The 14,364-nt window shown below is 42.6% G+C and overlaps 1 protein-coding gene across 1 annotated transcript in view; it reads right to left on the bottom strand.

Annotated features, from left to right (window-relative positions):
- Positions 1 to 11,143: 11,143 nt before the first annotated feature.
- The window catches only part of LOC125463432 (1-phosphatidylinositol 4,5-bisphosphate phosphodiesterase zeta-1-like), a 72,056-nt gene continuing 68,835 nt past the window's right edge, over positions 11,144 to 14,364 (bottom strand). Inside the window, exons 11-13 of the mRNA XM_059654781.1 lie at positions 13,624 to 13,756; positions 11,358 to 11,507; positions 11,144 to 11,247 (exon numbers count right to left, since the gene is read on the bottom strand). Coding sequence (XP_059510764.1) covers positions 11,144 to 11,247; positions 11,358 to 11,507; positions 13,624 to 13,756 — 387 coding nt within the window. The remainder of the gene's footprint in view (positions 11,248 to 11,357; positions 11,508 to 13,623; positions 13,757 to 14,364) is intronic.

Consider the following 14,364-nt stretch of genomic DNA (forward strand, 5'->3'; position numbering starts at 1 on the left):
TGCCACCGGAGTGAATAATCCCTACAAGACGCGACTACCATAGACACAGGAACAATTTAAAATTAGGTCACTAACCCAGAAATCTGACACAGGGGAAGTTTAGAAGCCTCAGCAAACTTAATTTAATGGAAGAAGTTGGGAGACTATTGGGCCTCAGTAAAGGAAATAGATCCATGGCTTAAATCAACCCACCCTTTGTGGGAATCATTTAGAAAAGAATTATGAAAACAAGAGGGATGGTTATTTAGACAGGTTATTTATATCTCAAACAGTGAAATTCATCCTGAAAATACATTTAATTACAACCAGAAGTGCTCTCACACACAACTCAACCTTCTTTACCCTATCACCAAATCACCCGTTGTATTTCTTTTATGATCTATTAACCACCACCTAATGAAGCATTCGTGTTTCCTATTGATAGTTATATGCAAAGCCTGTTTGGGGCAATACAAACCATTAAAGCTGGGAATAGCTAGGGAGATGGAGGAGGGGAGAAAAAGCTCGGGAGATCAGGAGCATGCAACTGAAGTACAACCAAAATCACAAAACACTTTTCAAATGACTAAAAAAGTGGGTTCAATCATTCCCAGCCAAAATATATATATGATTCACAATTCTACAGCACCACAAAATAAACAGTTGGATCAGGAGTTCATCAACAAAGAAGGAAATCCATTTTTTAAAAGAAATTGGATTCATATAAATCCTGCTGTTTGCCGACGTATTATTTCATAAAGCTATTAAGAGAATGAGAGTCATTATTAACACCACAGGGAGCAGGATTCATTCAGTAAAGCCGTGAAGGAAATGGGAACTACTTAATCAGATCACAGACAGGATTGGTCAACCCTCCCTCTTATCCCTGCCTCCTTGACCTGCCACAACCTGTCCATCTGCTCTCCCACTTAAGTGACCCTCCCACCTCACTGACCAATCCCCACCACTCCCTAACTGCAATCCGCTATCACTATCTTACCTACCTTCCCCAGCCCTACCACTCCTTTCTATTCATTTCTGAGCTCCATTCTCCCTCCCCATTTCTGAAGAAGGGTCCTGATCTGAGCTCACAAGGTGTACAGATGGATGAACACAGCAGGCCAAGCAGCATCAAAGGAGCAGGAAAGCTGACGTTTCGGACCTGGACCCTTCTTCAGAATTTTCAGGGGTGTGTGGGTTACAGGGGGATGGGTCTGGGTGGGATGCTTCAAGGGCTGGTGTGGACTTGTTGGACCGAATGGCCTGTTTCCACACTGTAGGGAATCTAATCTAAAAAAATACTGGAAATTCCTCAGTACATATTAGCAACATTGCAATGCCATCAAATTAAAAACCTTTAAAGTAAGATAAATAAATAATAACAAGAAAGCCATGGCACCAGACATAGTAGGAAAATTTCATTTCAGAAATTACTGAAGAAAACAATTCTTAAGAAACAGGGTAATAAAATGTGAGGCTGGATGAACACAGCAGGCCCAGCAGCATCTCAGGAGCACAAAAGCTGACGTTTCGGGCCTAGACCCTTCATCAGAGAGGGGGATGGGGAGAGGGTTCTGGAATAAATAGGGAGAGAGGGGGAGGCGGACCAAAGATGGAGAGAAAAGAAGATAGGTGGATAGGAGAGTATAGGTGGGGAGGTAGGGAGGGGATAGGTCAGTCCAGGGAAGACGGACAGGTCAAGGAGGTGGGATGAGGTTAGTAGGTAGGAGATGGAGGTGCGGCTTGGGGTGGGAGGAAGGGGTGGGTGAGAGGAAGAACAGGTTAGGGAGGCAGAGACAGGTTGGACTGGTTTTGGGATGCAGTGGGCGGTGGGGAAGAACTGGGCTGGTTGTGTGGTGCAGTGGGGGGAGGGGACGAACTGGGCTGGTTTTGGGATGCGGTGGGGGAAGGGGAGATTTTGAAGCTGGTGAAGTCCACATTAATACCATTGGGCTGCAGGGTTCCCAAACGGAATATGAGTTGCTGTTCCTGCAACCTTCCGGTGGCATCATTGTGGCACTGCAGGAGGCCCATGATGGACATGTCATCTAAAGAATGGGAGGGGGAGTGGAAATTGTTTGCGACTGGGAGGTGCAGTTGTTTATTGCGAACTGAGCGGAGGTGTTCTGCAACGCGGTCCCCAAGCCTCCGCTTGGTTTCCCCAATGTAGAGGTAGCCACACCGGGTACAATGGATGCAGTATACCACATTGGCAGATGTGCAGGTGAACCTCTGCTTAATGTGGAAAGTCATCGTGGGCCTGGGATAGGGGTGAGGGAGGAGGTGTGGGGGCAAGTATAGCATTTCCTGGTGTTGCAGGGGAAGTTTGCCGGGTGTGGTGGGGTTGGAGGGCAGTGTGGAGCGAACAAGGGAGTCACGGAGAGAGTGGTCTCTCCGGAAAGCAGACAGGGGTGGGGATGGAAAAATGTCTTGGGTGGTGGGGTCGGATTGTAGATGGCGGAAGAGTCGGAGGATGATGCGTTGTATCCGGAGGTTGGTGGGGTGGTGTGTGAGAATGAGGGGGATCCTGTTTGGGCGGTTGTGGCAGGGGCGGGGTGTAAGGGATGTGTTGCGGGAAATGCAGGAGACGCGGTCAAGGGCGTTCTCGACCACTGTCGGGGTAAAGTTGCGGTCCTTGAAGAACTTGGACTTCTGGGATGTGCAGGAGTGGAATACCTCATCGTGGGAGCAGATGTGGCGGAGGCGGAGGAATTGGGAATAGGGGATGGAATTTTTGCAGGAGGGTGGGTGGGAGGAGGTGTATTCTAGGTAGCTGTGGGAGTCGGTGGGCTTGAAATGGACATCAGTTACAAGCTGGTTGCCTGAGATGGAGACTGAGAGATCCAGGAAGGTGAGGGATGTGCTGGAGATGGACCAGGTGAACTGAAGTTTGGGGTGGAAGGTGTTGGTGAAGTGGATGAACTGTTCGAGCTCCTCTGGGGAGCAAGAGGCGGCGCCGATACAGTCATCAATGTAATGGAGGAAGAGGTGGGGTTTGGGGCCTGTGTAGGTGCGGAAGAGGGACTGTTCCACGTAACCTACAAAGAGGCAGGCACAGCTCTGTCCCATGCGGGTGCCCATGGCCACCCCCTTAGTCTGTAGTCTTAAGAAACAGAACTTTTTTTCCAGCTGAGTGCTAAATCAGAAGCTGAACAAGTAAATACAGTTCTGTGTACCATTGGGAATAAAGCTGATGATGTTATAGTTTGTCAAGATGTAAAAGAAGTGTAAGATACTTTTGATGAAGTTTTGGTAAATTTGACAATTATTTTAACCACAGAGAAAGCAGGATTTAACAGAAGTATTTAGCATCCAGCACAATATGCAGACAACTTAATTAGGTGTCCTTACAGATTTGTGTAAAAATGTGACAATGGAGGTTCATAGCTAGAATTCATAGAAGGCAAACTTTTTGATGGAATCACCAAGTCACTGCCAGCTTTATTCCAAAAGGATTTCAAGAGAGTGAAAGAAGATTTCACTCTCACAAAAGCCAGAAGCGGGATGCCATAAGAGGCTCAGATCAATCCTTAGAGGAGAATATGAACCTTACCATAGGAGATCATTAGAACAGATTCCAGTTTTAAACTAAAAAAAACCCTAAAAATACAAGAGAAGCCAATACACTGAGTAGGACATACATCAGATATTAACAGTCATTGTCAATGCTGTGGATTGAGGAAACATCAAAGGCACATCAGCAGCACCCACCTATTTATAAATTAATGTTTTATCTGTCACACAACAGGTCATTGTCCCAAAATAGTTCTTGGTCACAAAGCAACAAGAAATCAAATAGCTGCCCACACAAGAAAAAAAGTCCACGAGGTAGAACAAGATGCAAAAGAAACAAAAATCAAAGCTATTGCCAGGGAAATAAGTGATTCAGACCTCGTTTTTTGGCCAAAGAGTATGTATGAATTGATAATATGTTAATTCTAATCTTGATATGGGTGAAAGCCATAGTATTATGAGATAGTGTGCAATGGTTGAAGAAGGATTGTTTGCTGCCTACAACATGGTCAAGGAAGTTTGTCACTTAAGTTTAAAAGTAGGTGGCAAGCAACTCTTGTAATACCAAAGGGTATGAGAACTTATTTGTATTTCACAAAACATAATTCTTACTCTTGAGCAGGAATTTGTTTTGACCTGAATCATCATCTAATGGTGGAGGGCGTCAAATTAGTTAAGATCAAGGAACAATCAGTCAGTCATGGAACAGCATTACAAAGAACATTTGGGAACTCAACGGCCAGTTGTGGAACAATATGTCAAAGGCAATTAGGAGATTACATAGGACTCCGCAGGCCCATGGTGGAACCAAAACAGCAGAATTTATCAAGGTATTTGTTTTGTTATTAAAAGCTAGATAAAAACATGTGACTACACTGGATTGTCAAAAATGTTTCTTCTGCTATCAACACTGAAGAGAGCTCAGAGCGCAGAGATCAACAAATTGTAAGCAAACAAGGAATCCAATAACCAAGAAGCAGGGTAGGTGCTTGTATTAAATGACATGAATCAGAGTTCAACATGGGTGAACAATACCTTGCTGGGCTAATTCAGAAGACGCAAAATCAAACAAAGAAATTAATTTCCTTAGCTTTCCAGGAAAAAAAATTCTCCACGACAGATCATGCAAACCATGAAGCAGCCCTCAAATAGCATGAGTCAGGGAGCCAGCGCTTTGATTTCACAAGCATTGGAATCACCAAGCTGAATGGTAGCATCCAACTTAAACAAAGCAATGAAGTAAAAATATCTAATACTTTAACACAAATTTTCAGGTGTTTGAGAATAAAATTATGCTCACATAGTTGAAGATGATGATGTGCACACAACTCTAAGGAGGCCACCACTGAGACAGAGTGATCATTGTTCAGAGATTCAGGACACAATCAACAAGATATTTCCAGGTTCAGGGATCCTGGAAACTACACAAAAGTTTCCATTTGTAGTTCCTATTTCAACAGGACAACTAATGTTCTGTGGAGGAAATTCTCTGTGAACGTTCTCTAGATATTCCAGAGGAGCAATAATCTATTTCAACAGGAAGACATCCTCAGTGAAGGATATCCAAGTGATAAAATATCGTCCAATTAAAGGGGATTTCAGATCTCACATTGTCAGGAACAGAATTGAAATCAACAGTCGTTGGTCCACAACTCTACCAATCTTCCAAGTCTGGAGAATACATTCCGAATGCAGACCCCTGCATATGGCCATGTATGTGAAATGAGAGATTTATTGGGGGGTGGGAATAAGCTCATTATAGAAGAAATTATATACACAAATGTATGCATATTCATAATGAGAAAAATATGGAGGGAGATGTTATACAAGTGTGTAAGAACCTGAAAAGGTCAATGTTGAGGAGTGTTTTAAGCACCACACAATATGATGATGTCATACAGACTTGGCAGGAGAACAGTTTAAGATCTGCAAGGACTGAGACCCAATGCCTTGGTCTTCCTTTCTCTGCAACAAGTCTGTAAATAGTCCAACTCGGGAAGGGGCCACACTGGACCTGGTGTTGAGGAATGAGCCCGGCCAGGTGGTTGAAGTTTCAGTAGGGGATTACTTATGGAATTGTGATCACTATTCCCAAAGTTTTAATATACTGATGGACAACGACAAAGTGCTAAACTGGGGAAAGGCCAACCACAGCAAAATTCGGCAGGAGCTGGGGAATGTGGATCAGGAGCAGCTGTTTGAGGGTAAATCTACATTTGCTTTATGGGAGGCTTTGAAATAGAGGTTGATTAGAGTGCAGAGCAGACATGTCCCTGTGAAAATCAGGGATGGAAAGGGCAAGATTAGGGAACAATGAATGACAGGTGAAATTATGAGACTAGCAAAGAGGAAAGACGAAGCCTACATAAGGTCTAGGTGACTGAAAACAGACGAAGCTTTGGAAGAATATGGGGAAAGTAGGACCAATCTGAAATGAGGAATTAAGCGGGCTAAAAGGGGTCATGAAATATCTTTAGCAAACAGGGCTAAGGAAAATCCCAAAGCCTTTTATTCGTACAGTGGGAGTGAGAGGGTAACTAGAGAAAGGGTTGCCACACTCAAGGACAAAGGAGGGAAGTTATGCGAGGAGTCAGAGAAAATGAGTGAGATTCTTAATGGGTACTTTGCATCAGTATTCACCGAGGAGAAGGGCATGATGGATGTTGAGGTTAGAGATGGATGTTTGATTACTCTAGGTCTAGTCAGCATAAGGCGAGAAGTGTTGGGTATTCTAAAAAGCATTGGGGTGGATGAGTCCCCAGGTCCAGATGGGATCTATCCCAGGTTACTGAGGGACGCGAGAGAAGAAATAGCTGGGCCTTAACAGATATCTTTGCAGCATCCTTGAGCAAGGATGAGTTCCCGGAGGACTGGAGAATTGCTAATGTTGTCCCCTTGTTTAAGCAGTGTAGCAAGGGTAATCCAGGTGATTATAGACGAGTGAGCATGATGTCAGTGGTTGGGAAGCTATTGGAGAAGATACTGAGGGATAGGATCTATTTTCATTTGGAAGAAAACGGGCTTATTAGTGATAGGCAACATGGTTTTGAGCAGGGAAGGTCATGTCTTACCAACTTGATAGCATTCTTTGAGGAAGTGACCAAGTTGATAGATGAGGGAAGGTCTGTGGATGTCATTGACATGGACTTCAGTAAGGCATTTGATAAGGTTCCCCATGGTAGGGTGATGGAGAAAGTGAAGTCGCATGGGGTCCAGGGTGTACTAGCTAGACGGATAGAGAACTGGCTTGGCAACAGGAGACAGAGAGTTGTAGTGGTAGGGAGTTTCTCAAAATGGAGAACTGTGACCAGTGGTGTTCCACAGGGATCCGTGTTGGGACCACTGTTGTTTGTGACATACATAAATGATCGGGAGGAAGGTATAGATGGTCTGATTAGTAAGTTTGCAGATGACACTAGGATTGGTGGAGTAGCAGATAGTGAAGGGGACTGTTGGAGAATGCAGCAGAATATAGATAGATTGGAGAGTTGGGCGGAGAAATGGCAGATGGAGTTCAATCTAGGAAAATGCAAGGTGACGTATTTTGGAAGATCCAATTTAAGAGCAAACTATACAGTAAATGGAAAAGCTCTGTGGAAAATTGATACACAGCAAGATCTGGGAGTTCAGGTCCACTGTACGCTGAAGGTGGCAATCAGGTCGATAGAGTGGTCAAGCACGCAAATGGCATGTTTTCATTCATTAGACGGAGTATTGAATACAGGAGTTGGCAGTTCATGTTATAGTTGTATAGGACTTTGGTTCGACCACATTTGGAATACTGCTTACAGTTCTGTTTGCCACATTACGAAAAGGATGTAGATGCTTTGGAGAGGGTGCAGAGGAGGTTCACCAGGATGTTGCCTGTTATGGAGGGTGCTAGCTATGAAGAGAGTTTGAGTAGATTAGGATTATTTACATTAGAAATACGGAGATTGACGGGGGGATCTGATTGAGGTCTACAAAATCATGAGAGGTACAGACAGGGTGGATAGCAAGAAGCTTTTCCCAGAGTGGGGGACTCAATTACTAGGGGTCACGATTTCAAGGTGAGAGGGGAAAATTTTAAGGGAGATTTGCGTGCAAATTTCTTTATGCAGAGGCTGGTGGGTGGTTGGAACGCGCAGGCAGTGGAGGTGGTAGAGACAGAGACGATAGCATCATTTAAGATGTATCTAGACAGATACATGAATGGGCAGGGAGCATAGGGATACAGATCCTTGGAAAATAGGTGAGAATACAAGGTGTAGAGCTGGATGAACACAGCAGGCCAAGCAGAATCAGAGGAGCAGGAAGGCTGGCGTTTCGGGCCCAGACCAGTCTTCAGAAGGGTCACTTCTGAAGAAGGGTCTAGGCCTGAAACATCAGCCTTCCTGGTCCTATGATGCTGCTTGGCCTGCTACATTCATCAAGCTCTATACCTTGTGATCTCAGATTCTCCAGCATCTGCAGTTCCTACTATCTCTGAAACAATTTTGGAAAATAGGCAACAGGTTTAGATAGAGGATCTGGTTTGGTGCAGGCTTGGAGGGCCGAAGGGCCTGTTCCTGTGCTATAATTTTCTTTGTTCTTTGTTCTTTACACACGGCCAGAATCATGCAATAAATTACATCTAATTGATTGCTCGTACAGAATTCCATTATTGTTGAAAAAGACATTTGATCAGATCTTTTCATCATATACTCTTCAGGATAATTTGCAAGAATACCAAAACAACATTTGTACAATCTGAGAGGAAAGTGCTGATGAATTGTGAATTGTAGAAATATAAAAAAGAAGTGTCCGTATCTCTCTTTTAAAAGGCTTATTTTTAGCCTGCAACTTGTAGTTCTAGATTCTCTCACAGCAGGAGGTTTCAACAACCGTTCAGTCAAGACCTCTGAGGAACTTCTATGTTTCAGACCAAGCCTGCCTAGCTTTTCCTCAAAAAGCAATCCACTCATTCCAGGTATGAGTCAGTTCCAGGTTTCTCCCCGTACTCTTTGATCCCTGTAGCCCTAAGAACTATATCCACATCCTTGTTGAAATTATTCAGTGCTTTGGCCTCAACCACTTTCTGAAACAGAGAATTCCACAGGCTCACCGTTATTTGGGTGAAGAAAATTCTCATGTCAGTCCTAAATGGCCTACCTCTAATCCTTAGAAAAGGGACTCTGGTTAGGAAAGGTATTGCCAAGGAGAATGCACCAATTAATGATGCTAAGAAATTTTAAGGCATGTTTACTTGGGTTGATGAAGATCATCTGTTTGTTGCTATGAAATGGCACAGTGATTGTTCATATTCTTTCCATAATCAAAGAACAGAACTTTGTGTATTAACATAAGTAGCTTCCAGTACATGTAAGTGCAATGTACTATGATAGTCCCAAGTTGGTCGTAATCATAATTCTTTGGACACTTAGGGTTATCCAGCACATCTGTCCAGTTGCCAAATCATATCAATGTTGACACTGTTGAGATTTTTCAGGTACAGGTTCATTGGGTATGATCAATAGTTTGTTTCTTGTGAATAATCAAAGTGATAACACAGTGTGGAGCTGGAGGAACACAGAAGGCCAGGCAGCATCAGAGGAGCAGGAAAACTGACGTTTCTAGTTGGGAGCCTTCTTCAGATTTGTCCACACTGTGTTACCTCAGGCTCCAGCATTGGTAGTTCTTACTATCCCCCAATCAAAGTGATTTGTTGGTTGATACACTCTGCCAGTCTTTGGGATGCTCAGCCTATACATATGGCTTCACTCTTGCACTGAAATTCATATACCAGATTATTCATTTTATCCTGATGAAGGAAAGATGAAAAGCTTCAACAAAATGTCTTTCTTCAGCAAGACAAAAGCCTCATTTCATGAAACTGAGAAGCGATTTCCCTCTACCACACTGGACCAAGCAAGGACTGAAGGATCACAACCAGGGAAGAAGATAGTGGCAGCAAATTTACAAAGTAGCTCATAATGAGTGATGGTCAAGATTCTTCTTACCACAGCTCCTTGAGTTTTCAATAGTAAACCTTCTCAAATAGTTTCTGAAATTCAATGCCCTGGTGTTTCAAGATAATAAAATGTGAGGCTGGATGAACACAGCAGGCCAAGCAGCATCTCAGGAGCACAAAAGCTGACGTTTCGGGCCTAGACCCTTCATCAGAGAGGGGGATGGGGAGAGGGAACTGGAATAAATAGGGAGAGAGGGGGAGGCGGACCGAAGACGGAGAGTAAAGACAAGAGAGTTGCAATGGGAGAGAGATTCCCTGAGGTTGGTCCGGAGGGAGGAGGGTAACTTCTTCAGGTTAGGCATCCCTGGAAGAGGCTTCGCAGTGAGGTTAAAATGGTATCAGAGATAATGGGAACTGCAGATGCTGGAGAATTCCAAGATAATAAAATGTGAGGCATTGATATTTTCAAAGCAGTTCCTTTCATATTCACGCAAGCAATATAAAAAGTTTGCAGAAACAAAAACAGAATTTGCTGGAATAGCTCAGCAGGTTTAGCAGCATCTGTGGAGAGAAATCAGAGTTAAAGTTTCGGGTCCAGTGACCCTTCCTCAGAACTGATGGCAACTAAGAAAAACTTTCCTATGCAGAAGAGAGGATGGGTAGAGGGAGTGAGAGGTAAGCAAGAGGTGGATATAGAGTCGGAAAAGAAAGAAGGACAGTTGGACAGACAAAGGAGTGAGTAATGATCAACCTAGGAGAGTGAATAGCTACTAATGAGGTCAATTAGTGACCAACAATGGATTGTGTATAAAAGCAGACTATGTGATAACAAGGCCTGGTGTGTGGGGGTTGAGGTCAGGAGAAGGTGCTTCCAGCCCTAAAATTATTGAACTCTACATATTGAGTCCAGTAGGCTGTAGTGTTTCCAAGCAGAAAATAAGGTGCTGTTCTTCCAGCTTGCACTGAGCTTCGCAAGAGTACCTCAACAAGCCTGAAACAGAGACAATGGCCAGGGAACGAGGTGGTATGTTGAAGGGGCAGGCAACTGGAAGCGCAGTGACTTATTGCATACAGAGCATAGGTGTTCCATGAAGCAGTCACCCAGTCTATGCTCTTCTACTGATGTAGAGGAGACCACAATGTTGTTTCCCAACATTTGCTTTACTAAAAGCATTATCTTGTTTTAAAACCTATCCCCAAGCAGAAAATAATTTGTTTGTTTCATAAGCTATTTTCAATAATTTAGAATTGCTTTACAGACAGGTGGTGATTAATATTCTAGAAAGCATTTTACAACTTTAATCCCTGCTCCGATAGAAGAATCATTTTGGGGATTGCATCACAAATCCTGCAGTACGGTGTTTACAAGAGCTACCGAATTCACAACTCACATTTGGACTCCCCGACCAATGAGATGGGCATGGAGAGTGCAGGTTGACATCTCAATTTTAGGAAAGGAGGATTTCTACTTAAAAAGGAGCCATGGGCAGTATCTAAACAGCTTGCGGCATTTAGAATGGAGAGGAAATTAGGGAAAGCTGCCCCTCTGGATCTGTCACTGCAGGAGATCCAGATTTGGGACCTGAGCTACAGCAATGTGCGGTACAGCCAATCAGGCATGGATGGAAATGCAGAGGAAAGAACAGCAGGAATTACAAAACATAATTCATGGGTACCTGAAACTGGCACTGTTAAGATGCAAAAAATGTAATCCATCAGCTATCACTTGTAATTTTGAACTCGCAACTGCATGCAGGTGTATGAATTCTGACAGCGAATCTTGTCTCTAGTGATTACATTTGCGCTGACAAGTTTCTTTTGCCTTTCTGTTAACAGATGTTCAATTGTGAATCTCAATATGTTAATAGAGTTGCTATGAAAACAGGTTACAACTGCCAAAAACACAGTTTGCCAGAAAAATCTGGGACATCTTTACCTTTCTTCATGCTTGTAAATGGCAATGTGTACTGACCAAGCAAATCATTCTCACTGAGAGGATTAACATCTTTTACTGTGAATCGCACTAATGCCAGTTCTGGAATTTGAATGCAAAAAAGCAAAGAATCATTCCACAACGGGTAGCAGCCTAGAGAGGAAAGAACACAACAGTTTAACAATTTGGTTTGCTGCAATCGAAATTAATGTGCAGAATTTAACATCTCCCAGCCAGTGGATTTGCTACATTCCCACCCCAGAGAACTGCCCAGCAAACAGATTTGTCGACCAGCAAACAGATTTGTCGACAGGAACAAAAACAGAAGTTGCTGGAAAAGCTCAGCAGGTCTGGAAGCATCTGTGGAAAAAAAAATCAGAGTTAACATTTTGAGTCCGGTGACCCTTCCTCAGAACTGATGGTAGCTGGGGGAAACATTGGCGCATGTGCCAAAAATAGGGAGGAGGATGGGGTAGGGAGTAAACAATAGGATAAAGGATAGAGCCCAAAGAGAGATAAGAGCAGTTGGATAGACCAAGGAGTTGATCACTATCTGGCTCCCCGTTAATAGCTATTCACCCTCCTAGCCAGATCATGATCAACTCCTTGGTCTATCTAACTGCTCTTCTCTCTCTTTGGACTCTACCATTTATCTAATCATTTACTCCCTACCCCATCCCCCTCCCTATTTTTTGCATATAAACTGACATTTTCCCAGCTACCATCAGTTCTGAGGAAGGGTCACTGGACCCAAAACGTCAATAGATTTTCTTCACAGATGCTGCCAGCCCTACCTGAGCTTTTCCAGCAACTCCTGTTTTTGTTCCTGATTTACAGCATCCGCAGTTCTTTCGGTTTTTACTTAGATTGGTTGACAGGTCTTGGAGGCAGGATTTCCTCCCTAGATGGGGGTGTGTGACGTTCCTCCCGCCAATGAACAATTGTCAGAGCTTTATTTTTTGTAGGGCAGCCATCAGGAGCAGGGATGTGCTACCCCCTGTCACCAGCTCATGCAAATGGAGAATAGATCGACTAATCTGACCAAGGTTTACGCTTTCCACAGCACACTAAATGAGGAAATCTGACCTATGGTGATGAACCCTGTTTAAAATGTGTTCTACAGCTCTCTTGAGTCTTTCTGTATTAACAGATATATTCATGTGTCAATGGGATCTGTCAAAATGTGTGGCTGTCAAAGCAAAGTAAGTAATTCACATTCTTGCTTCCTATTCTGCTGTCTTTAATTATTTTTGCTAAGTTGGGTTGCCTGAGTTTCCCCACTAGTTGGCAATAAGCGCAGCTCATTTCAACTATGGGACACTTAAGTCACTGAACTCTCTATATTTCCACATATTTTGAAAAACACATAAGCACACTCTGTTCAACAGAAAATATCAAACATTAAAATGTTTATTTACTACTCATGTCAGTTTGTGTGGTATTGAACTGGATGCCTTGTGGCATCATTGAATGTTGAGGAACCAAAGTTAAAAGGTGAGACTAAAGATCATGAAAGTATTTTCTCTGGAGGAAATGAAAGTGGTTGAGAACTTTAATGCATTTCTTAAATTATGGCACGGAGGTGCCGGCATTGGACGGGGGTCGATAAAGTCAGAAGTCACACAAAACCAGGTTATAGTCCAAAAGCTTTACTTGACATCACCTGATGAAGGAGCAGCGCTCAAGAAGCTCGTGATTTAAAACATACCTGCTGAGATATTACCTGGTGTTGTGTGACTTCTCACATTCTTAAATTATGAGAGGATTTGACAGGATAAATCAGGAAAGGGTAGGAGTTTAAAACCACTGCGGAGAATGAAACAAGGAGTTAGGATAATTGTTCCTTTATTTGTTTTAGCATAAGGTGTATAAGAGGCAAAAAAAATTATCTTTTCGGGAAAAGGCTAAGTACTGTGAACATTGGGTGGGGCAAAGGACAGGTATTATAAAGAGCTTGGCCAATATCTATGCTTCTAAGAGATTGTGATCTAAGTATCATCATGTAACCAGACATCTACGAGTCATGTAGATATCCTGCAGTCACATCAATGAAGCATGGTTTTAAGAAGTAAAAAAAAATGACATTGTTCATTGGACAAAAAGATAATTTTTGTATATTCACCTTTTTATTTCAGCAAAGTATTAATTTGAATACTCCCTCAGCACAGAGCAGCCAGGTCATAGAAACAGTTTTCCTCAAGTTTTAATGTAGCAACATGGCATCTTTCCTTACACAAACTGCTGTTTGAGACATACTCACTCTTCTCACCTGCACATGTTAACACTTTGGTTTGTTGTGCTGCAGTGTCTTTGGCTACACCATAGATTTCTACACGAACACATACATCAACTGTTATTTTGCTGGGTGTTCTACAAACCGGTAGATGCTGACCACTAATGACCTGCACAAAAAGAATATCAATCAGCTATAAATCCAGGTTTCATACACATGTAGCACCGGGCTACTGGGATTTTTCAGTGACTCTGCACCACACCAAGGACTCTCCCACAACCGGACTGGATTAGAAAATTAATGCAAAGCTTCTATAACCCACCTCTAATTTCTACTTCTGTGAATGCTCTCGACAGGGATTGTCAAATCAATAGATTTTCAATTACCATTATAAAGAAAATTTGGACAATGTCCAGACATTCTTAATGAGAAGAAATTTTTTTTTTTAAAAAAGCTATTTATGATTTCTAACTGAATTAATAATGTCTTTTTTGCAATCACATATATGTATTTTGTTACAAACAGCAAAGTAAGTCTCCCATTGTGTATTTATTTCTCAGTTCTCAAATACTTCAAACAATGACGAATTGGATGTGCATAAAACTGGTGATTAATGATGAGTCATTATTACACAGCATGATATAAAACGTACCAAACAAAAGGAACTCATTTGGCCCGCCTAGTTCATGCTGGCTTTAGCTCAATATAAGCCTCCTCTCATTCTGCTTCATCTGATACAATCATAACCTTCTATTCCTTTCTCCTCCATATCTTTAT

This window comes from Stegostoma tigrinum, chromosome 25 (assembly GCF_030684315.1).
Source record: "Stegostoma tigrinum isolate sSteTig4 chromosome 25, sSteTig4.hap1, whole genome shotgun sequence".
NCBI lineage: Eukaryota > Metazoa > Chordata > Chondrichthyes > Orectolobiformes > Stegostomatidae > Stegostoma > Stegostoma tigrinum.